The sequence below is a fragment of the Anser anser genome, assembly GCF_964211835.1.
Source record: "Anser anser genome assembly, chromosome: Z".
Lineage (NCBI taxonomy): Eukaryota > Metazoa > Chordata > Aves > Anseriformes > Anatidae > Anser > Anser anser.
The window spans coordinates 17,348,261-17,372,733 of NC_139723.1; the positions used below are offsets into that span (position 1 = coordinate 17,348,261).

The 24,473-nt window shown below is 42.3% G+C and overlaps 1 protein-coding gene across 2 annotated transcripts; it reads right to left on the minus strand.

Annotated features, from left to right (window-relative positions):
- RIGI (RNA sensor RIG-I) lies at positions 1–23,804 on the minus strand. 2 transcript variants are annotated; one of them, XM_083816508.1, is made up of 18 exons: positions 23,306–23,804; positions 23,030–23,161; positions 20,743–20,921; positions 19,608–19,758; positions 18,183–18,308; positions 17,213–17,326; positions 16,286–16,439; positions 15,143–15,401; positions 14,438–14,600; positions 13,494–13,595; positions 11,239–11,396; positions 10,782–10,917; positions 9,737–9,885; positions 8,340–8,430; positions 7,453–7,623; positions 5,699–5,850; positions 4,177–4,323; positions 1–2,430 (listed from the first exon to the last, which is right to left on the minus strand). In XM_083816508.1, exons 1-18 carry the CDS (start codon positions 23,571–23,573, stop codon positions 2,116–2,118), a joined length of 2,967 nt encoding a protein of 988 aa, XP_083672634.1. In that variant the 5' UTR covers positions 23,574–23,804; the 3' UTR covers positions 1–2,115. The 2 variants fall into 2 exon arrangements, with proteins under 2 accessions (XP_083672634.1, XP_083672633.1); XM_083816507.1 differs by having other exon boundaries at positions 17,213–17,323; positions 23,306–23,697.
- Positions 23,805–24,473: the final 669 nt, after the last annotated feature.

The window sequence follows — 24,473 nt, forward strand, 5'->3', positions numbered from 1 at the left end:
TTTCAAGATTAATGTCAGCAATTTTATGGCAGTTACCAACCAGTGATTACAGTAATACATTCATTGAAGGCAGTGGCTGCCCAATCCCCAAAACATGTGTACTTATTTACAGAGATAACAGATAACTCAGAGGTAAACTGGGTTAATAAAGCACTTACACTTAACTGTGTTTAGACCAACTGCTAAAACAACACCATGGAAAAATTATTATAATCTCCTGTTGTATTTTCAGTGTGCTTAGTTCCAACTGTATCTGAGGAAAAAAACAGTGAAATTAGTTGTGAAAGAAAGCGAGAGTCTTAGATGGAGGGTAGAGAGTGCACTTTACCTGCAATAGCCAAATATTACTTGATTACAACAAACAGCACTGCTGAGGCCACCTCTGGGATACTACGTCCAGTTCTGGACTCCCTGGTAGAAGGGAAGGGTAAAAGAGCTGGGGCTGTTTACCCTAGAGAAGAGGAGGCTTAAGGGCACCTCAGCTATTTGTGTGTACAAATACCCGAGGGGAAGGCGTAAAGAAGGTGGACCCAGCCTTTTTTCAGTGTGTGCAGCAACAGGACAAGAGGCAATGGGCACAAAAGGAAACAGGAGGTTCCCTCTGAACATCTGGAAACACTTTCTCACTGTGAGGATGACTGGGTACTGTCACAGGTTGCCCCAGGAGGTTGTGGATTCTCCATCCTCGGTGGTATTCAAAAGCCATGTGAATGCAGTCCTGGGCAAACTGCTCTAACTGTCCCCGCTTGAGCAGAGGACGAGATGTCCCACAGAGATTCCTTTGAACCTAAGCCATTCTGTGGAGCATCTTGAGAGCTGTTAATGTGGTCATAAGCATGAATGTTTTTTGGTAATAAATATGCAACTCTGGGTTCAGTTAAAAATAAATAAATCAGATACTCTCAAAGGCCAGCCTTTTTCCAGTTCTTTGTTTCTAGTATTTTTGGAGGGGAGGCATATCCAACAATAAATCATCTTTATTCATTGTTCCATATTTCCTTTTAGAAGCAGCTATATGAACAGGACATTTACTAGGTAAAAGCTATAGCCAGAATAAATCATTGTAGGACTGAAGTGCAGGCATTATGTGTGGTGCTATACAGCTTTCACAATAAAAGGCATGGACCAGGACAGAACAAAAGGATCACTTAAAAAGTTTTTTTTTTTTGTTTTTAATGCCCTGTGACAATGTTTAAAAGACCATCACAAGTCTCACTGACTAGGAATTAAGTAGTTTACAAAACATTTTTCACTCTTAGTTTATCATTCAAGGTGCTTTCTGCTTCAGAGTTTAAGCGTTTAATTAAATGCATAACTCTTCTATATAATACCTTACTGCACTACGAAGTACAGAAAGTAAACTACATTTCATCTTAGTTCCAAAAACTTTGAAGATTAAGCTCTTTGAAGGTATCATGTAGAATAAAGTGCTTTATAGTTTACAATCTTAACATCACCTTTCATAATTGCATCTGTAGCAACTTCTGTTTTTTCTTAGAGAAGTCTCGGATCTAGGTGGGGAGAAGGGATTTAAACACTCTAATGTTTAGATTCAGTTCTGATTCTAACTCAGCTCTGATAGGGCAGTGATAGAGTTAATATCAACATTGTGAGAGATTTCAAATACCAACCCATGAGGCAAAACATTAGGGTAAATGCTCATCACCATCTAACTTAAGCCTTCACCCATCTTACAGGGTACTGCCTTGTCTCCGTTGCAGCTCATTGAGGTAAGCAACACATAGAAAGGTATCCATTCTGCAACTTCAGCCATAGCAAACTGACAAATATGCCATGATAGAAAAATGCTACTGTTTTAATAAAATCAGTAAAGATTAAGATCTAGATACTTAGGCATATGTTGGTCCATGCTTACTTTAAAAGTTCTGGTGAAACTTTTAATAAGATTACTTTTCTGGTTTGTTTTTTGGTGGCCATACCAGCCCTTTGTAATCTAGCCAGATGCCGTTCAGGTGCCTAGCACACACACAGTATAAAGAACAAGTATTTTTTATACAAGGAAATAGGAGATCATCCACTCTTTCACATTAGTGTAGGAAAGTAATAGATGCACTAAAATGGTGGGTACATTAGTGTAGGAGAGTAATAGATGCACTAAAATGGTGGGTACAAGTTGGACATTTCTTCAACATCAAAATTCTTCAAAGAAGAATTAATACTTTTCCATCTCTGAAAGTCCATTTGTGTCCCGGTTGCAGCACTCTGCACCACGAAGCTTTTGATTTTGATCACGGGTAGATTGTCAAATGTCAGGTACTTCACTGTGATTCCCCAGTCATGCTGGCAATTATTATTTCGGCAATGCATCTTGCTTTTTTTCTCAAAACCATCAAACTGCATTGGTTTCTTATGAGGCTTTGTTATATAACGCTCCTTGAATGCTTCTCCTAGGACAATGTGATGAGATTCCTGCAATGACACATGTGCCAGAAATGGTTAATTGTAGAAACACCTTTTGCCATATTTCCTGACATTTCCGTTCACCTCACAAATACCATTTCAGTGGTAAGGTGCTTCCCAATATTTAGGAGTCTCACCTTCCAGCCCCTCTTGCTTTTTTTTTTTTTTTTTTAATAGTTTGTTATATTTTAATTAAATACCAGGTACCAGAAAGGAGCAGGGCTGGGACTATCAAAAACAGAACTCTTACATATCACCAGCATATACGCATTTAACTTAGCTTCTCTCAAAACCATGACTGCAGTTATTTGAGCCTTGTGCATAAAACTTACAGCCATCTGAACAACACACAACCTGAGAGAATCCTGCTTCCCACAGTTTTCTGTGAATTATGATGCAAATAATTAGCAGTGGTAGAAAAAGCAACACTAACAAGTTAAAGAGGTTACAGTTATTTACACTTGTTTGTAACACACATAATCAAAGTTTGTTTAGTAAAAAAAGAATATGAAAGCATATGTAGAACTGAATGTGGAGTCTGAAAACTCTTAATTCCTTCTGGAAATACAATTTCTGTTAAACCTATTTAGGCTGTAATATGCCAGAACTGAGTTTACAGGGATTATTTAAAATGTTGGGGTTATTTGCATGGCATTAAGCAAAAAATCTGTTTTCTGAACTCTCAGACATATTTGCACAGGTATTGGTGATAACCCAACACCACAAAAAAGAGTAACAGAGTTGCATCTTAGACACATCTTGTTATTTGGCAAAGAAATGTAACTATTTTTTGGTAAGGCTGGGCTATTTCAAACCGCTGTCTCTGGACTTCACCAGGGAACAGGAATAGTGAACTCCATCAACACTCCAAAAACAGCTGGTAAAAACAAAAAGCTTTTCTTGATTAAAAAGGAAAAGTGCCTGGAAGCAAGCACTCTGTAATCATAATGCTCAGCTGTGGCCTGAAGCACCTTATCACATCTGTGCTTATCAGAACACCACAAATTAAAGAGAAGGATCTTCAAAAAAAACAAACACATCTCAGAGCTGGAAAGGCTCAGAATATCCAGATAAGGCTCTCTTTCATGATTACCACATCCCATGTGCAGAGTATTGGCTTCCTGGACCTACAAAGATTCTTCAAGTTCAGAAGTACAACAAAAATGTCCCCATGAGATACACAGAAGCAACATGAGCTACCTATAAAGAGTGGAAAACAATGAAATACTGAAGGATTGCAAGACTCCCCTTGCAAAACCGTGGTTTGCCTTGCCTTTCAATACACAAAAGTGGACCATAAATCAAGGTGTGAGCGGATCTCAGTACTTTGCGCCGATAATTTTCACTCAGCAGAAATAGTAAGAGAAATGTCTCAGCTGCAGGAAGATGTCCGCACGAGAAGCTTACATTAATAGGGAAACTAAACATCCAGCAGTTACACTAAGAAGTTACATTATTGAAGGTCACATGGTTTCCTGCAAAAATACAACAATTTTGTCAGAAGGGAGTTCAGGAATCCTGAACTGATTTCTGTCATATCACGTATTTGCACACCTTGTACATCATCAACTGCCATCATAACATGCTACAGAAGTTGTTACAACTGGTCCTGTGGTTTAGCGATTTACCAAGATCTTTTTTCTTCCCCAGTTGGCACAAAATAGCTTACTTTCCACACTGAAAAACAATGCTATTAGTCCAAAAATACTGACTTCCCTGGAGTTCATGGATGCGGATTTCCATACAGAGGCATACCTTTATAATTCTGATGTCATCTGTACTGCAGGCATATGCTTTGCATTTTCCACACAGGAGGTTCTTTTGGCCTTCCACTACTTTAGGTTTTATTTCTTTCTTCTTGGAATCTCGTAACACCTTTTCCTTCATTTGCAGGTTATGTATCTTTAAAATTAACAAATAAATACAAATCAAGATCATAAAAGGCATCACAAAATTAAGAGGAGCACCAATGTCTGAACATGACTCAGGATGGCTAAGTTCTCCTGGTAGGTAGCATCTGGGGACCTGTTACTTAAAAGGAAACAAACCATGCCTTGTTCTAGCACAGAAAGAATATGGTACATTTGTCAGATAAGGAAAGCAATGCCAGAATGAGTCTTTGGGATGGGCAGTGTTCACGCCATCTGCTCTCCCACCTGAGCCCATGGCCCTTTTGGTTATAACACTATTAAGTCCTTATAAAATTTAAGTCATGTGAGACTCCCTACAGCAGAAACAGCATTGCTTCTCTGGGCAGTCCCTGGTTTGGAAAGAAGGCTCCAGAGGGGCCTCCAGTGAGGCCGCAGGTGGGAGAAGAAGCTCTGCAATGGCTACAGGGACTTGGAGACCCTTTGTTACAGCTCAGACTATGAAAGCTCACCTGGAAACATGGGGTGAACTGCAAATCTACAGGGATGTGGCAGAACCGTGTACAGATCTTTACTTGCAATGACTGCGACTGGCTTCTTCTTCCTGCCCTCTCAGGGACATTTGTTACTAACGTCTAAGGAAGATCTCCACCTGTTCATCACAGCTGGCTTAGCCCAACACACATCTTTGCATGTCACCTCAGATCCAAAGGTTCTTGACACTTCTTTCTCTACCCCTCATAATGTTTTCTGATCTGGGACGTGTGCGGTGCACAGCAGAGTTAATGTAAAACATTGTATGCATGCTGATTGTTCCTATTGGGCTTGTTTTCTGTCAAATATTGGTTGTGGCAAAGATGAACAATATTGTAGGCAGTACAGAAAAGGTCACCAGCAGAAGAGCATGCACAAACCCAAACATTATCCTGTTAATATCCTGATCAATGGTTTCTTGAAATCGATAAACTCTAGACATTACAGCAAACAACTTAGGAAAACACTTGTAGTGGCCTGCTGTAAAGGAAAAGTGCTTCTGGACAAGAACGTGGATGGGTGTATTACCACCATCTGCACAGCTGAAGTAATCCCATCTGCCCATCCACAATCCCAAACAGATAAAATATTTTTCTTCTAGTAGACAAAATAGTTTATATTTTATTTTTTAAGCTGAGAAGTTAATAAATTCTACCTCAACCTTTAAGGCTTCCGCAGTTCCAGCCCAGATGACATTTAGCTAGCCTAGTGGTATACACTATCCCTTCTCTGCTGGTCTCGCCTCTGTCTAAAATCAAGCACAGAGCACACTTTCCTCACGTTATCACGTAGTCCTAGATAAAGCTGTAGTAGATGAAGGAAAATGCACGTTATACGTGTAGATTTTAGTACAAAAATATAACAGAAATACAAACCTTTTTTGCAAATGTTTCTTCATCCCATTCCTGGAGCTTTTCAATAGCTTTATTCATCATTTCTTCCTTATAACGGTTGCATTTTTCATTCTCAACCACTTCTGTTTTGCTTGTCACAAGGATGCACTTGCTGCCTGCTGCCCTTCCACGACCTATACGGCAACACTTTTATCCTCATTGGTTACTCTTAACAAGATGTGCAGAAGTAGCAGCTATGCCATAAAAGAGCATTAAGGACTTTCTGTGTGGCTGCTCATGTTTCCCATACTTGTCTTCAAATTTATATAGCACTGCTTCCTGAACAGCATTCTCTCATCTCTTTCTTCCTTGATCACAAACCAGAACAAATAAGTTGTACCCTTCTAGGCATCCTCATGCCTATCTCCCAGCCTCTGCTGTATTGCCTGCTTCTACGGCCTGCCTCAGTTAAGCTCAGGCATGCTTGACACGCTTCATTTATTGTACAGCATCTTGCTGCCTTCTTTGGAAATAAAGGGTAGAGCAGAAAAGTTCTTACTATTTTTTTCCCCTGCTAATTGGTGTCTATCAAAATAAACAGATAAATAAATAAAAATCTATCACAAAACAAAACAACAAAAGCCAACAGCAAACAAACAAACAAAAAATAACTGAAGAACTGGAAATAGCGCTGGCAAGAAAAAAGCAAGTGCTGTCTCTTCGATCTTTTGGTGCCTACTGCTTGCCTCCTTTTTGCTGCTGTGACACAAGCAAACATGGACTTCATACCAGTTCAGAAATATTTCACTTAGAACAAGTGTCCACATTTATTTTTGAGCTCCAATCCCCTCCAAAGTCATGACTTTATGTGGCATAAACAGTTATGTAGCTTATTTTCTTTGTATCTTCAATGCCATATTATGAACTAACACTACTCTTTCAGCCATAAATTGAATCCTGGACTATTATTTCCTTATAGGACAAAAATAAAAAATCACAACACACAAGCTCTGAAAGTAGAGATCTGAGTGCAATGGAGATCACATCTCATCAGACTGTGAACTTAATTACTCAGGTGATACGATAAATTACTGCAGCTGAATCTCTGAAAGATGGAGGCAGGTTTAGGACATCTGGGAATGTCAGGCAAAAACAGTATTTAGTGTGGCTCTTTCTTCCCCTCTAGTGGCCATATTATCAAATCATTGAGATTTGAGACTGAAGTCTTAGACTTCAAGCAAGCCAAGACAGAAGCAGAATTTCTTTTTTTTTTTTTCTCTTGGATGTTAGAGGTCTGTTCATGTGTTGACCTAGTGCTTGGTGAATTATCGGTGGGCACCAAGAGAGTATCTGTGTTGGTCATCAGCCACTGAGCAAGGGAAGGTCTTTGGGAGCCAAGGCAATACACGAAACTTCATTGCAGCAGTCCTTTGTAAATTATCACAATCAGCACAATTCGCACTATTTTTGGCTATAGTTTTTGTAACCATACTTCTCTTTGTATATTTGATTATTCACCTGAAGGTCGCTCCTCAACAGCTCAATAACCATGCGTACCATAGCTAATTCACATGGCAAAAGAAAAGCCACACAACATTAAGGACTCACTTCTGTGAACAAATTTGTTACATCCAGTCCCATCATCCATCTGACTGTACTCACAGGCACAAAGGAAAAACAGTAAGCAATGCACATATTGCTATATTATTTCTGAAGTGCCATTTAGTAGCACTTTTCAGTTCATTTCTAGGCCAAAAGAGTAAATAAAGTAGAGTAATAGCTCTGAATTTCCATACCTCTGACTTGGATCATTTTGGTCACATTACCGGAGTATTCATAGAGCACAACAAGGTTGCACTGGGCAATATCAATGCCTTCATCAGCAACGGATGTAGCAATGAGCAGCCTGCTGTCCTTGCTGGTTTTGAACGCATCCAGTACACCCTTCTGGCTTGGGAGGGTCATACCTACAGCACCGAGAAACTGAGTCAGGAAAAAACGCTGAAAGATTTCTTGAGCAAGCTACCTGTGTTTGCTGTTGCTTAAGTGGTACATGGAAATTAGTACATCTTTCTGATTTAGAAAAATACTTTAGGTTAGCGTACCCCACTGGCTGCACATGATACCCACTGAACAGGGAATCTGTTGATGTGCTACAATAATTGTCATCCTGGGAAACAGCACCGCACACACAGCACCTAACTGATCTTAGTTAATGAGACCCATGCAGATTAGTTATTTTAAGACCAATCTAACTCTTAACTTAAGCCATTTGTACTTCATTTTGGGTGCTGCTTCCATTCCATCAAAAAATGTCTTTGTACCACCAAATACAAAATAAGACAGGAGACTGTAAAAGAACAGGGAAAATATCATGAGAAGTAATCACAAGGAAAACAATTTGTGAATTTCTTTAGAACCAGCAAAAGAATCCAAAAGGAAAGGGCTATTGATGTTTGTAACTGCTGCTTTAACCAAAGATCCTTTTTTTATCCAAATATCTTTTCCAAAGATGGAAAAAGCCAGCATCTACACAGAATTGATTAAAAGTCTTCTAGATACTGAAGAAATCATAGCACAAATGATCTTCCGCTGCTTAGGGACACGGGAGCAGTAAAACAATTTTAGCTCTGTAGCCAGAGCATGTCTGGAAACTGGTATTCCACAGAGCAGACCTGCATACCTGTTTTTTGATCTCTTCTTCCGCGCCCCATCAAAACATCTGGCTTTATGTAGCTAAGGATAGGGTTTTCCTCCATACACTTCTTCAAAGCCTGGAAAGCAAACCAGGGAGTTAGATCCCCATCCAGATGAAATGCCAGTTTGGGATAGCTATGCAGGACCTCCCCATCCTTGCCTAGGCAATTAATGCTTCTGAGAACAAAAGGCAGAAAAGAAGGTAAAGTCATATTTCAGCAGGGAACATCTACAAATAGGTGAGGGAACACAATTACTATTGCAGCCCTGATGCCAGATCTGATCATGTTATAGCTGGTTTCTTCTCTTTTAACCCTCCCAACATAAAAGCTGGCTAAAGTGCAAGCAGCCTTTCACTGCTAAATAGTATGCATTTCTTTATTTTTTTAATGTTCTCCTGTAAGTCAGTAGATCACTGAATACTAGAGCTCTGGGATCCAAAGGAAATGAAGCGCTACTTACACACTGTACTTTTCCACTGCACAGTGAAAGTAGCATCTTCAAACTGTCCTTACATAAGAACGAATTTCAGCCAGGCTAAAGCAGACTTTCGCAAATATCACAGAAAGCTGCCAGAAGATGCTTAGTGTTGTTAGTCTGGACTTTGCCTTGCCTTTAACTTTTTTTTTCTTGTTTGTAATTCATCCAGCAAGTCTATATACAAGGGGGAAACAGAGATTGGGACCCTCAGCTGATAAGTCTGTTTACAGTAGCCAGACACTATGACACCTTGCAGCAAATGTTTAAGAGCTACTGAAGCTAATGATTAGCAGCACACTTACTTCAAGAATGTGTTTTTTTTTCTGGGAACAATGTAGTGGAATAGAGAAAAAAGATGATCCAACCTAGATCTTTGATGCCAGGCAAATATAGAATAGATCAGTGCATCAGAAGGGTCCAGAGAAAATCTGTTCCACAAAGTCCTCCCTTTTCCTTGATCAAGAACACATGCTAGGGCACAGAACTCCTTTGGGCCTACAGGAATCCTCCAGGAAACCTAAGAATACCTCCTGATGTGCAGTCAGTAAAAGAGCAGAGCTGCTGGTTGATAACACTGCTGTACTGAGGCCAAAAATCTTGTAAAACAACTAGCTAAAACTGACTTTGTACCTAAAGTAAAAAACCGACAGCTTAATGATCAACTACAACCTGTAACAAGCAGAAATGATGAAGAACAACATCCCTTATCTTGTAGCTTTTAGGAAAAATAATAACCTCACCCTGCTTCAGAGCACCACTGCTTAGGATGGTATAGAAAGATAAATATTTGCTTAGGAAGACATGCATATTTTTACATTTCCAGATCAAAATGGAAAGGAAAATAGATGAGACATTACATTTTATCATTTCCCATTGTAGGAGCTTTAAAAAGAGATGTCTTACAGCTACTAAGGCTCTTGTCTTAGCAAAGAGAAGAGTGCGAGTCTGTGGGTTATAGCGGTATGCATCATCCAGGATGCAGGCAAGCTCTTCCAGTTTAGGATTCTCATTTGTTTCGTCTTTTGAAAGGGCAGTCAGTTCTGGTTCTTTCTCTGGAAGAAAACAGCATTTTATTCAAAAAGAAATAAATCACTGTCTTCAATGCAGGAAACAGAATTCTCACCTCAACCTACTTTCAAACGCCACCCATATTCTCTTTAGCTTCTATTTTTACTTAGTATTCTTTCAGATGCAAGGAAAGAAAGCTATTGATTAAATGCAACAAAACCCTCAGAAAACAATTTTTGAATCTCATTTCAGAATACATTTTGTAGCAAACTACAGGATCAGTTCTAATCAGAACAAACTTGTTTCTTGCAGAGTAACGCCATACCTTCTTCAGAAACAACTGGCACTAGAAGGCAGACACCCCAGTTATGTAAAACTGCAGTCTGCACTGCAACACACCAGATCACAGCCTGGTTTACAGCACACTGTTGTGAACCCAGAAGCTAGACAACTGGTCAGCCTCTCAGTTTCAGTAAAAGAGGTGTAGGGGTCTGCCTGCTGCTTGCCAGGAGCTCAGGGCTTGTCCAGGAGCACGGGGCAGGGGGAGGCTAGGCAGTGCTGTGATCAGTGTAAGTTGCCTTATATAAAGCTGCCAGCACCCCTGAGTGCAGCCTGCCCATCTGCTTGTGAAGCACCCCTCAAAGGACAGCACTGCCTTATCTCAAAGGCTGGCACGTTAAGAACGTACTACAGCATTTACTTACAACTACCATTGCTTCCTTGGCTCCTGCAGTAGTGATTGTAGTCCCAGAAACTAGGACCCCCCTGCAACTACCCTAGCACTACCTTTGTACCCGCAGGTACAGTATATCTTCTGAAAAGTGCAAAGCTTCTGGGAAAAAAAAAAAAGAATTACGGCTGTTCTGAAGAAACAACTTGAACCATCCTACCAGAAGCCCTTTTCTTCCCTGCAGTTGTCAGAGGTAATTGTGTGAAATACCTTGAAATTTGGCTGTCAGGTGCTGTTCTAATTCTGTGTATGGTCCATTCTTGACATTTGTGAAAAACTCGGTCAGGTAGGATAGAGCATCTATGATGCGGGCATCTTCACTGATGATGAGGGCATCATTGTATTTCTGATCACAGAAAGAGACACACACACTTAAGCTTCATTTTCCATGGGACACAGGATGAATGCAAATGTTATTTAGGTAGACGAAGTATTACAGACTTGTGTTGTTCTCCCATTTGCATGGCAACACAAACATTACAAAGGCACCTCTGCTCTATGTTATGCTTAGTGAGTACCTTAAGACACAATTCCTAGAGGATGCATGCTTTAGCCTGTGTCAAATAAGATTATTAGGTTAAAAACCTGCTCCTCAGTGGACATACCAGTACCAGGAGGAACAGAAGGGTTCCATCTCTGTATGGAAGAACAGAGGATGTACACTTACCCGCAGGTGTTCAGTGCAAATGAAAAGAGCTCTACATATCCTGCTCTCCTCCTCCTTGTCTTCTAGTTGCAACAGTCTGCATTTCCTCTGAGTGACAACTATCCAGTGTTCATACTTCTGTGTTCCAAAATCTTTCCTGCTGTTTTGGGAGACAGTATCTAGTAAAACAGGAAGAAAAAAACATTTGTTCGCCTTGTTCATCATCACAAATAACCAGAACAGTTGGCCAGAAGACAATGCATTTTCAATGAATGTTAGGTCTAAAAAGCCTAAACAGAAGAGCACTGTAAGATACAATCACTGAACTGCTGAGGCTGGAAGCACCTCTGGTGATCTTTAGTCCAAATCCCTGCTCAAAGCAGGGTCGCTTAGAGCAGATTTCTCAGGATCATGTCCAAATCAATTCTGAGTATTTCCAAGGACGGTGACGCCACAACTTCTCTGGGCAACCTGTTCCAGTGCTTGACCACCGTCACAGCAAAGGAGTTCTTCCTGATGCTGGAGGGGGATTTCCTGGGTTTCTGTTTGTGCCCACTGCCTCTTGTTCTGTCTCTGGGAACCATCTGAGAAGAGCCTGCATCTGTCGTCTTTACTCTGTGTATTTCAAATTACACCCAGAGATTAGGCTAGATTTAACCTGGTACAATTCAGTTGAGGATCTGTGTACATACAAACATCTGTAAAGCTTTTACGAATAGAGTTAGAGTTCTCTTTTCCTGTAAGATGCCTACAGTATTCAAGACACTGCAAGTGCATTGCTCCTTGGATTACCAGCTATTCAATAGTTCAGTAATCATCTGTTATATGGTCCATGGTACTTAAAGGTATATTATCCAAAGGGCTGTTCTGGAGGCAGAACTAGCTAGTACCTCTTTGTTTAGTCCATACTGTCTGAGAGCTTCACAAATATTAGTACTCTGAGGGTCCACAGAAGGAAAGGCAATGACATTTTATGCAAAAGGAACTATGACAGGGAAATAAGCTTCAGAAATGTTTACTTAATTTACTGTACAGCTTGGAAAGTTTATTGTGCAATTTGAAAACAAATTTATTGGTTTTTTATTGTCTTGTTTTGCTTTCTAATCCTCCCTTCCAGCCATGGAGCACAGTTCATTCTCCAGTACCTGGAATGTGGTGGAAAAGTGATCTGGAAAACATGGAAACAAGGAAGACAGGCTCCATGCACCCTATTCAGTTTGCAAAGGCCAGTCTAAGTGCAGACAAAATGCTTTAGTTCAGAGCTGGACTTGATAGACCAAGGCGGATCCTGAGCATAGCTATTCAGGGGTGTCCACTGTGTGCTGTAGCTCTCAAACTGTAGATAAGACCATTTACTGGACACCACTTAGGAACTCTGCAAAAGCAGACAGGATCAATTTCATTTCTGCAGGGCTGCACAGTTAAGTCTCATGACAATGCCACCCATTGTTTCTTCTCACAACTGTGCACCTGCCTCTCTGCAAACCTTCACATCTCTGGCAGCTCATGAGGCTGGGATCCTGCAGACAAATGTCTCCTTTCTTTGGCAGCTGTATCCTCTCTCTGATGGTGTTTCTGTTCCACAGATCCTCTTCTGCAAAATTATCTTAAATGCTTTCATCAGGAAATAACAGAGGCTTGGTAAACAAAGGAAATGGGAAAATGCAGCCAAAAGTGTGCGAACAAAAGGCTGACCAGAAAAGGTGGTCAGGGTACCCCTACAAAGAACCCTGGGTGCAACTCAGAGAGATCAGATATACTGTGCAAAGAAGTGTCAGCGCAGCAGAAGAGAAAGAAAACTTTCACTAAGAGGAAGAATTTACAGCAGAGTAACACAGAAGCTGAGCCCCTTCTCACTTTCATTGATGGAGACAGCTAGGAATGAATCATCTGGAGAAATGCTTGAGTGAGAATTTCCAACTATCTCTCATCAATGAAATCCAGCTCACTGCATTTGGAAAGCAAGCCTTTTGGTAGCTTTGTTTCCAATTCAAGCTGATGTGACAGTGTCAAAACCACACCATTCTTAGCTTCCAGAAACACAAGTTGAAATCCAAGCAAAAATATTCAAGATTACAAAATTAATCACAGGTAACAGGAAAGTATATGACTCTTCTACCTGTGATCTCTCATGTAGGAAATACTGGTTAGAGACAAGTAAAAAGGAAGGAGGAGAAAATAAGAGGAAGATAAATGACTGTTGTAGCAGCCATGAGGATTCACACTGATGTAATTGAAGACAGAATCCCAGCTATAGGCATATTATAGTGCCTTACCCACTGAGTAAATCTTCCTCATCAGTGCCTCTGTCTCGGACATCAAATCTGAGATAATGACTGCAAAGTGGTTGTGAACTCGCCTCTTAACCAATCTGACATCTAAAGACAAAAAGCAGAAGTGAGTGGTCAGTGGCTTCAGTACGTCAAACATTTTCCTGGGCAGCATAGAACAAATCCTTGTCTGGAAGAACACTACATACAATGCTCTATGCTATCATAATGATGTTTGTTGTTAGTAAGCATTATGTTTGCACAGAAAGAAACAGTTCCCAGTCTTCAATGGCAGAACTGAACTGGCTTTTCTGCCTTGCTAAATGAATACCAGAGACTCTGCAGCTCAGCAAAGAGAAAACTTTTTTTTTCCTGTTTTCATTACCATCCCCTTCTAGAATGATGTTATGACCACTTCACGGGAAGAGCCATGAGAAATTTAAGTATTTCCTAGGGGTGACAAAAAAAAGATACAACATCATTCACCTAATTTCTCTACCTTTTATCTCTCAACACATTAATCTCAGCAAAGTGGTGGCATGGCTGTGTTCCCCCTGAGGTTGTCTGATGGGAGCTCTGTGGGTATGTGGCACAGCAATGTCATCTAGCACAGATGATGGCTCGCAGCTGACAAAGCTAAGTCTACATGGTATGGTCTGCTTTTTCTGCAGGTTCAGGGACATTTGTGCTGGCTCTTGTGCTGCTGGCTATGTTGTTTTTTGCCTGGTCACAGGAATGAGCCGTAAAACTGGATGCAACCTGTGCCCAAACTGGCATTGCCTTACTGCAGGGCAATGGTTAAGTGCATGCTCAGACCTCTTTCAAGCTATCAGGAAGCAAACCCCCAGCTGACTGATAAGCTCTTAACTTCACCTGACAAAAGTGGGTCAGATAGCTGAGTTATTGGTGGTGCTTTGCATCTCAGAGGAAAATGAAACGGAAACATTTACCTATTTCTGGCTTGTTCATGAACCTTTGCAGGTCTTGTATGTTCTCTCTGACAGTGGATATGGCCTGTATGTCAAGGTAGGAGCAGAGACTACAGATGTGCTCTATTGTTTCCTCAATGTTCTTGGCATTACCAACTCCAACAGAAGCAGTCAAACCTAAAATCTGAGCACACACATGAACAGCAGTGTTGGTCCTTTGTCACAAGCAAAAAAAGACTGGAGGTGCAGTTACCAACCAACAAATTGTCACTGTCTTCAAAAACAAGTAAACAAAGCAAGCAGCCGAAGTGCCTGAAGTTCTAAGTGCCAGGACTTATTCTTGAGAGTCAAACCTTTTCCCCACTCATGCCTTCTCAATGTTGATCAAGCCTCGTGTACTTAAACTGCAAATAAATTATCCACCTAATTTAATCCATCAACAGCTGCATTTGCCTGTGCTCATCACACACAGAAACAGCAAATCCACACCCAGAGCTGTCCTCCACATCCACTCTGAGGAAGTGTCTTTACAGCAGTTTCTTGGCAGCTGGAGGGAAGGTGCAACTGGGGAAAATAGTCTGGAGGTAGCTGAAAAAAGAGAGGAGTTGCAGGTGCTAGCATTTTCATTTGCAGCCACTGATAAGTGTGAGTTTGAACTGGATTAACACAGAAGGCAAAACTTCAGGCTTTGCTGACTGCACTGCAAAATGTAAGGCTGAGCCTTACCTGTGGCAGCTGACTTGCAGAGGAGTTAAATTTCTGCTCCAGATACCTGGTCATTAACACATTGTAAGGGTGGTTGCCTGTAGTGTTGTGGCACTCATCGAATATCATCAGAGTGAAAACAGAGAGGGAGGTAAGGGTCCCATCTTCGAAGCTATTCACCAGGATCTGGGGTGTCAGTACGATGATGTCATTGTCCTCTATAACATTTTCTACAGAGACATTTGAAAAATTTTCACCACTAACTCCTTGAATGGAATATCTAAGAAGAAACAAATGATAAGGTATGAAAAAGGATGTTCTGCAATGCAAAAAAAAAAAAACAAAAAAAACTAGAAGGGTGTAATTTTCAGCAAGCCCTAGAGGAAAGTGACTAAATTAAAAATATCATACTGTTGGAACCTATAGTCTGAACTGCAGAAGCTGAGAAAAACAACTACTGAGTGTAAACAGCTGGATTTTCATCTCCCATTAACTGAAATATATTAGATTTGAGGGGTGATGATTTTGTCCATTTAAGCTTCACCTGTCAGTTCATGGCCAAGTTGTATTTGGAGAACCTGCCCTTCACTCCTTTTCTGCATACAGCTGTTAGCACATGACTGTTTTCTGTCCAGCAGCCTCGTTTTCCCATAGCTATAAGGATTCCTATGTATTCTTTCGAAATCAGAAGCTGCAGGGTATCGATACTCCCCTAGGAAATTTTCAGTTCCATCTGAAAGGTTGACTATCATCTGAAGAAAGGTTGAAAGGCTGAATTTAGGGTCATTTATTTTAGAAAAGAAGGAGACACTGCTATTTGAGAACAAGAGGAATCCCAACTCTGGTGCTTCAAAGTGGCTTGTCCTTGGGAGCAGAGCTGCAAGGAGCCTCCAGGGAGAAGACACTTCAGCCCTTCTCCAGAGGCAAGCATGGGTATGCTTTGGCCATTGCTACAGGTGCAGTACAGTCAGTGTGTGAACTCACCATAAGCAGAGGCACCACACTTGTTTTGCACCATCTACCATGGTGACTTGCCATTCTTACCACAAACCATCTTACATTAGTGAGAAACATCCCTGTCACCAGCTAAACCATTAAATTTTGCCTGAGCCACAGCTGACTGAGAGTATAGTTTATCTTCTGTGGAGGTAGAATTACACTTACCCTTGTCTTTCAAAATGTTGCTTGAAGACATTTTTCTGTTGTTCATACACTGGGACTTTTGTTGCAAGAAATACAACTTTCCCCTTTCGTCCTGCAGGCATGTTTTGGAAATGGTGTTCACAAACCAGAAGCGCGACGAAAGTTTTTCCAGATCCTTTGAATGAAGAACATGATGGGTAAGGCACTAGTGTGAAAGGGCATGCTTGTAAGCAGGGGCCTGTCCCCAGACCTCATCATCTGGCCTTTGAGAAACAGGGAGCTGGCAAGGGGGCTGTAACACTGCCAGATGCCCTTGGTGCAGAGCCAGAGCCTGCACATCTCTGTTGCAGCTCACAGGCAAGTTACACAGCTCTGTTCCACAATGCACAAAGCTGAGCCCATAATATGGCATCTCCGTATACCCTGAAAATGATTACACTGAAAATACTGGAGTACAGAGGGCATGGGTGGCAGCAGCATCTGCTTCATGAAGGAACATGCATATTCTCTAACATATTTTGTTTTTTTTTTGTAATGGACAATGTCTGTTTTTTTTACATTCACTTATTCCATTTCACCTCTGCTGCTGCTACCCCACCTGCTTCTGCAGCACGTGGGGAGAATCAGGCTAGCAGCACAGAAAACACGGTGGGGAGAAAGAGCTGAGTGATCTCTCTTTTGCTGCTGACCTTCAATCTCAATTCAGTACTGAGCTACTGCAAAAGTTCCCTGTGGTGGTCTGGTGCTGCAGGCAGTGAAGTACAGAGGACAGAAGAGTCTGATGGGAACTCGTTCTGTTTTTCCTTTGGGTTGCAAGGCAAATTGCTCAAAGACCTCTACTCTTACAGGGATGTCTGCTTTTAAATAACAGCTGGAGAAGTCTGATTCAGTCTTTACCCTCCTCTATCCTTCACAGCACTCTCTTCCAAAATACTTGCATTTTCTTACCAGTAGGGGCACATATTAAGGCATTTTTCCCATTGATAGCAGGCTGTGCAAGTTCAATCTGGTAGCTCCGAGCCTTCTTTGCTTCATAGACAGGTGGAGGCTTGTCAATTCCTTCTAGGAAAGATTGACAAGTGATGCTTAATCCATGTGTTTACAAAGAGTATTGCAACAGAAATGGATAAAAAATGTGTTGTCCCCCATACACTTACTATCCAAAATGATAAAGCTAGTGTCCTTGCAGTCTACACAGAGCATTCTCTGATGGAAAATGCTTTTTACAGGACACATGCATCAGACAAGAATTGTATGTAGTATTGACAGCATGCTTTTGTTACTGCTAGATTGTGCTTCCTAAAATGAAGTCATTCCAGTATCTTGGAAGACAACTCTCACCTTAACTGGACGTCTTTAACTCAGAAAAAAAACACATGGACATATTTTCCCCAGAACATATGTGTACTGAGTTCAATTTGTGTTCCTTTAGCCTTCTGCTTCAAAGACTTTTGAAGATAATACCTTCTAAAATCACACTCATATCAGAGGGCTTGCATTACAGAACAGTATGTAGAATCCACAGGTGGGACAAAATTTGCCATACAATGTACGTCAGCAACTGTACAGATCCTTTACAGCCACTTTCAGCTACAGAAACTGGCTGACATCAGGTCTTGTGTGCATTAGTTGTATCAGAGAAGAGATATAACAACAGCCTGATGTTGGAAACTTCTTTGATAATGTGCTGATGGAACAACTCTGCATTGGAAATATGGCAAACTGGGGGCAACCTCTAACACATGTAAGGTGCAACATGCAATACTTTAAACATTGAAAGAGAAGATAGCTAAATCAAGTCATTGATTTGTACTATATCTTCAGTGCCTTCCTTTGTGGCAAATCACATTTGCATCCTCCAGGGGTCTAAAGGAATGGAGAATCCCCACTGTAAACTGTTCATGTTGCTAAGTCTTACCTGCAGCTGAACCAAGATTTTCACTGAGATTATCATCAGGTTCTGCTTCTTCAGAATATGTCATACTTGTTTCAAGGCAGTCCTCAGAGGCATCTGTCATTTCACTGTCAACATCTTTGGCATTATCTGCACAATGACAAAAGAAAAAAGTCATGTTAACTATCCTTTTGATTTTAAAATGCTGTGTTTGCTGGGATGGCAAGGTGAATGAGATGGTTACTAGCATGGAAAGGCTACATTAAATGATGCTGCATCCAGGCTCCCTGTTACATGAAATGCATTGCATTCAGTGTTGGTCTTAGAAAATCCACAAACTCAATGCATATTTAGGTACCTCTTAAAAAGCAAAGGAGAGAATAGATGTGTAGAGACAAGATTACAGATCTAATGTGGACATTAACCACAAGCATGAAACACATGTAGGAGTCCAAAGAAGCTTTGTAAATTCAAGACTTTGTTCTCCCTTTCCCCCCACTTTTTGGAAGGACCTAGAAACTGTAGGACTATCTACATACTTTATCTTACATGATGATATAGAGACACTGAAATTTTCTTTGGCCCTGTAATTATTTACCTTTTCAAACAAATGTAACTAGGCTTTGCACAAAGTCTCACTGTGAACAGAACACACCAAGGCAAAGCACTGTTTTTGGAGAGGGGGAAAGAGCACAAATGTGCCCTAATCCAGCTCCTGAAAGCACATTACCCAGGATTAAAATCTTCTGGTAACCCTCCTTAACTGCTAGCATTAAAGCACTTCCAGCATGTACGATGTCATCTCAGTCTGCAGTGGGCTCACTGGCTTTAAACTAGATGTTAGCAGATGCTGCCCCAGAACAGCGAAACCTTTAACTTATAAAATATAGTTATTATCCGTATCATACATATAGCCATCAGTTATGTAAAATAGTATCTATATATTTTATATAGAATTTGTTTATAATTTGATTAACCATATAAAACTAAATCCCCAGATAAGAAATAACACACACGCATTTGACTACAGCAATAAAAATATTCAGAATAAGAAATATTATGTAAAAAGCCATTTAAGAGTGGCTTGTCTCAGTCGCTAATTAAAAACAATTAAAACAATCACTTATGGTTTGGGAAAAAGCAAATATAGACATAAAGAAATAGAATCCAATTCATCCAAAATCACTTGGCTTAATCTTTTAGTAGGGAAATACATATATTTGATTTTATATAAGAGATATTTTAATTTTTAAGAAAGAATATTGCTGTTTTTTTTTTTTCATTTTAACATTAAGGAGGAATGCAGTCTAATGGTGTCTTTTTAAATTGGTCTTACTCTCCTGAAGAAAAAAAACAACAAAACAAACAAGGCAAACAAACAAACAAAAAAACCAACAACCTGTCTGGTACAAGAACAGAAAGAGAACATAAAAACAATTTGCAATTTACCTTTTCTCATATCCCACAGTTCACTTGCACGGTAATATCCTGTGTTATCTAGTGCCAGCTGAAGGCTTTTTGGCCAGTGTTCCTTATCCGACCGACAGAGACATTCAATGAGTTTAGTTATGCCTGCTGCTTTGCTTCTGCTTTCACTAATCTGCATGTACAACAAACAGAATTTGCTGTTGCTTGTGAGTAATCAAAAACAATTCTCTGATATTTTGTTTGATTTGTATTGGTTGATGTCCAGCTGAAAATTACATTTCCTTCCCATAGAAAAAAAAAAGTTTCCAAAAAAATGTAGTCATTTACCTACTACTGCTGCAAGTCTGCCTGCCTACGTGTACACTAAGATTAGCTGGACGGGCTGTTTGCTTAAATATTTAGAACACTATAAAGCAAACTGTGTGGCAGGCCTGATATTTAGTCAGATGCAATCTTTCTAAATGTTATATCTCCATAAAGAAAAAACTCTTCTAAAATAAACTAGCTGCACACAACCCTCCTCAGGAGTCACAAGCAGCAAGAACACCTTACAGACTCCTTCACCCAGCATAAATAATTTATTATTAGCATCAATAATTTATTATTACTAATCACTCATTAACTACCACAGGTTAGTGTCAATTGTTATCAGCCATCAGTAATGACACTGAGATGGAGCTGGGTAACAATACCGCTGCTTCACATCCAGAAGCGTTAAAAACATCAACTTCTGTGACACTGCATTTAGCTAATGACTTTGGACCAGAAGGTTTATTTTACTCTATGGGCATCTCTTTGGGTGCTGACAAAATTCAAAATGCCATACAAAGTTTGTACGGTTTTCCACAGTCCAGATAATAGTCTATTTCAAACCCCATTACAAGTAACAATCAGTTTAGCGATATCTAATTGCCGTTTTGCCTACATCCACCTCTATTTCGAGGAGGCTTAATGCAGTATGAATACTCCAAAAAGGGGACTATTGCAAGGCACAGCAAGACACCCATTTGACCACAACATGGCACCTTCCAGAAGCCCTGAGGTCTCTTCTCTGGAGCGTTGACTCTGCGAACATATGCAGCTGAGCACAGACAATGCCGAACATTTGTACAGCAGCAACACCAGGCAAATACAAGGATTTTGTCATTAACCAAACCTGCTGAATCTCTTCGCACTCCCTGTCTATCAGGCAGGTGTTTATGTAGGGAATGAGCACTACTGGGTCGACTTCTAACATTGTTGCCTCTATCCGCTTCAACAGCTGTCTGTGTAACTCCAGTTTTTCCAGTTTGCTGAAGTCCCAGTTCTCAATTGCTTCTGCCAGTCCTGTGTAACCTTCAGAAAAAAAGGGTCAAATAGTTACTATTAATTCAACTTCTGTCTAGAATACCTATGTATAAGCTGCAATACACTTTCTTAGTCACTCTGGAGAAACTAAATTGTTTTGGCTTGTGACTGACAAAAGTCTAGGTGAACAACAATTTTTATAGATTCAGTGACTATTTCCATTACCACACCTGCATATAAGTCATGGTTTTGGCTGGAACAGAGTTACTTTTCTTCCTACTGGCTGGTATGGTGCTGTGTTTTGGACTGAGGATGAGAATAATGTTGATAACACACGGATGTTTCAGCTGTTGCAGAGCAGTGCTTGCACAGAGCCAAGGACCTTTCAACTTATGGTGCTGCCCCACCACCGAGGAGGCTTGGGGTGCACCAGGAGCTGGGAGGGGGCACAGCCAGGACAGCTGGCCCAAATGGACCACAGGGATGGCCCATGCCATGGGGTGTCATGCTCAGCAGTAAAACTGGGGGAGCTGGCTAGAGGCACTGCTGCTACTTGGGATCTGGCTGGGCATCAGCCAGTGGGTGGTAAGCAGTTGCATTGTGCATCACTTGCTTTGTATATTCTATTGTTATTATTATTGTTTTCCCTTCATCTTCTGTCCTATTAAACTATTTTTACTCAACCCATGATTTTTTTCACCCTGTTTTTGATTCTTTTCCCCCATCCCAGTGAGAGTTAGTGGGGCAATAAGCAAATGGCTGTGTGGTGCTTAGCTGCCTCCCGGGTTAAACCACAATATATAATGAGAAAAGACTTTTGCTAAAAGAGCAAGGAGGACAAAAATGCTACAAAAGGTCACTGAGTGTGTTCCCTAAGTGGCCGTTACAACCCACTTCTTTTGTTCCATACAATCCTTACATCCATGCAGTCTTCGCAAATACTCCTACAGAATTTGTCCAGAGCACAGACACTACTCTGCATCACAAGCACCTTTGAACCCCTGTTATTTTATTCATCATCTATTTACATTTTATTCTTGTCCTTGGCTCCACCCTCATTTAATATTTCCTACCATAATGCATTCACTCCAGAACCCTGACTGAGAACAAGTCAGACAACTTCTATCTAGGTAGTCAGCAAACAGCTGAAAACAATGTGATGGAATAGAAAACAGTGGGGAATACCATTTAGAGGACTTGAATGATTTGTCTTGGTTCAGAAGAGAAGGAAAGCAGGATGTTACCCCAGCGGGATGGTGGGAGAACAGAACAATTTCCTTAGCTTTTTCTTTTCTTTTGGAGGAGCAGGAGAGCAGTGTGGGTACTTACCACCATGGTGTCTTTAACCTGGTTGTCACCTATCTCTTCATTTGCCAAGGACAAGAGTAATGCTCAATTCTAGTTTAAGGCCAAAGAGCTCTGTTAACTGTTGCAACCCAAAATGAAAATGAATAAATACCTGGGATAGCACTTGGGGTCAGTAGGCAGACGCTTTCAGTGTTTCTGCTGGATGTACACCAAACAGAATGCCATGAACATGTTTAAAGGGGACTTTTTTTTTTTTGGAATCCAGGAATTAGCAATATAACACCATGGGAAAAAGTTGGCCCAGAACTAATATTTGCTTTACAGGGAGAGTGGATTACATCCAAGCGGTAAGAAAGCCAGCAGAAATTGCTCACTGAGGTACCGTAGCCATCGATAGCTAGCAGCCAGTAAGTGAAAGCAGAAATGGCTTTTAGCATGAGACCTGTGGAGCTGAGGTATCTAATAAATCCCCAGCAGGAGCCTTTGATAGAAGCCTGGAGAGCAAAGGTGCCAAATTCTGTCAACTTTACGCTTCCACAGTCTTTTTTCTGCCACCTGTGGGGTCCTCACACACCCAGCAGGCACACCTCTTGAGGGGCAAGTGCCTCATTTCTGAACCGCTGCGGCTTATTAACCTCCCCCGGCACCTCCATCTTGCAACCTAAGACTTTGGGCTACGCTTTTTAAAATCGGCCTCTCCTGCAAGCCCCCGTCCTCGAACGGAGCCTCCCCACGCCTCCAGCCGCCCCCCGGCCCCACGCACCCCCAAACCCCATTAGGGCTCCCCGTGTGCCGGGGGGTCCCGGCGGGGGTCCGCCTTCCCTCACACCCTTCTGGCGGCCACCCACCTGCGGCCAGCATTGCGTCCAGCATCCCTCGGAACCAGCCGCGGGCCTCCAGCTGCAGGACGGCGTCCAGAAAGAGCGCGGCGGCGCCGCTCACCCCCCTCTCCTCCTCCTTGCGGATCCTCTCCCGCAGCTCTGCCGCAGAGACGCGCTCCCGTCAGGGCGTCGCCCGCACGATGGGGGGCTCGGTGCCACCCCCGGGGGACACCCCTGGGCCCCTCGGCCGCGGGCCGGGCGCTGAGGGGCCCGGGGAAGCGTGTGGGGAGGGGGTCGGCTCACCGTCGGGCAGCCAGTCCGCCATGTTGCCCAGCACGTAGACGGGGTTGAGGCTCCGCTCGATGTACCGCCGGTAGCACTGCAGGCCCCGCTTCTCCTCCGCCGTCATGGCTCGGCCCCGCCAGCCGCCGCCCGGCCCCGCACACAAAAGGCACCGAGGCCCGGCGGGGAATGGAAAACGAAAGCGGCCCCGCGGGCCGCCCTCCATCCGCAGACCGCCCTCTGGCCATGAACGCGCACAGCCAGCCGCTTGCAGCTTCGTGAACCTCATATTGTCACTAACAGCCCCACAGCCATAGCCTCACGGGACCACCGAGAGAGACAGGCTTGTGCTGGCAGCGTGTGTGGTGAGGCAGAATGAGAGGCACTGCCACAGACATTACATCTTATGTTCCAGTCCACCTGTGCTCTCAGCTATTTAATATTCATTCTTGTATTTCTCTTTGATCTCTCCTTTTGTCCGTTCCACCCAGTTCTAATGGGACTGTAGGAAATCATGTCTGAAAGCCCGTGTGGTGGTTTCACCCTGCTTGGCAGCTGAGCTCCACCACAGCTGCTCTCTGCCTCTTCAAAGGGAAACGGGGTGAAAATAGGATGGAAAGGGCTCAAGGGTTGAGATAAGGACAGGGAGATCACTCAGCAATTATCAGCATGGGCAAAACAGACTGAGCATAAGGAGAATAATAGAATTCAATGCCTATCACTAGCAGACTAGAGCAGTGAGAAAAACTAAAAGGAAATGAAAAACACCTTCCCCACCATCCACCCTCATCTAGCTCCACCCCTCCCCTCCCCCCCCCCATGAGCAGTGCAGGGGCATGGTCCCACTGCTCCACCAGGGTCCCTCTCTGCCCCTGCTCCCCGTGGGGTCCCTCCCACGGGATGCCGTCCTTCCCGAACTGAGCCTGCGGGGGCTGCCCACAGGCAGCAGCTCTTCAAGAACTGCTCCCACATGGCTCCGTACCACCGGGTCCATCTATCCCCCAGGAGCAAACTGCTCCAGCACGTGTCCCCCACGGGCGGCAGCTCCCCCAAGATCCCAAATGTGAAGTGCTCTCACATTTTCTCACCCTCTCCCAGCTGCTGTTGCCCAGCACTTCTTTCCCTTCCTTAACTCTGCTCTCCCAGAGGCCCACCCAGCGTTGCTCATGGCTTGGCTCGGCTCTGGCCA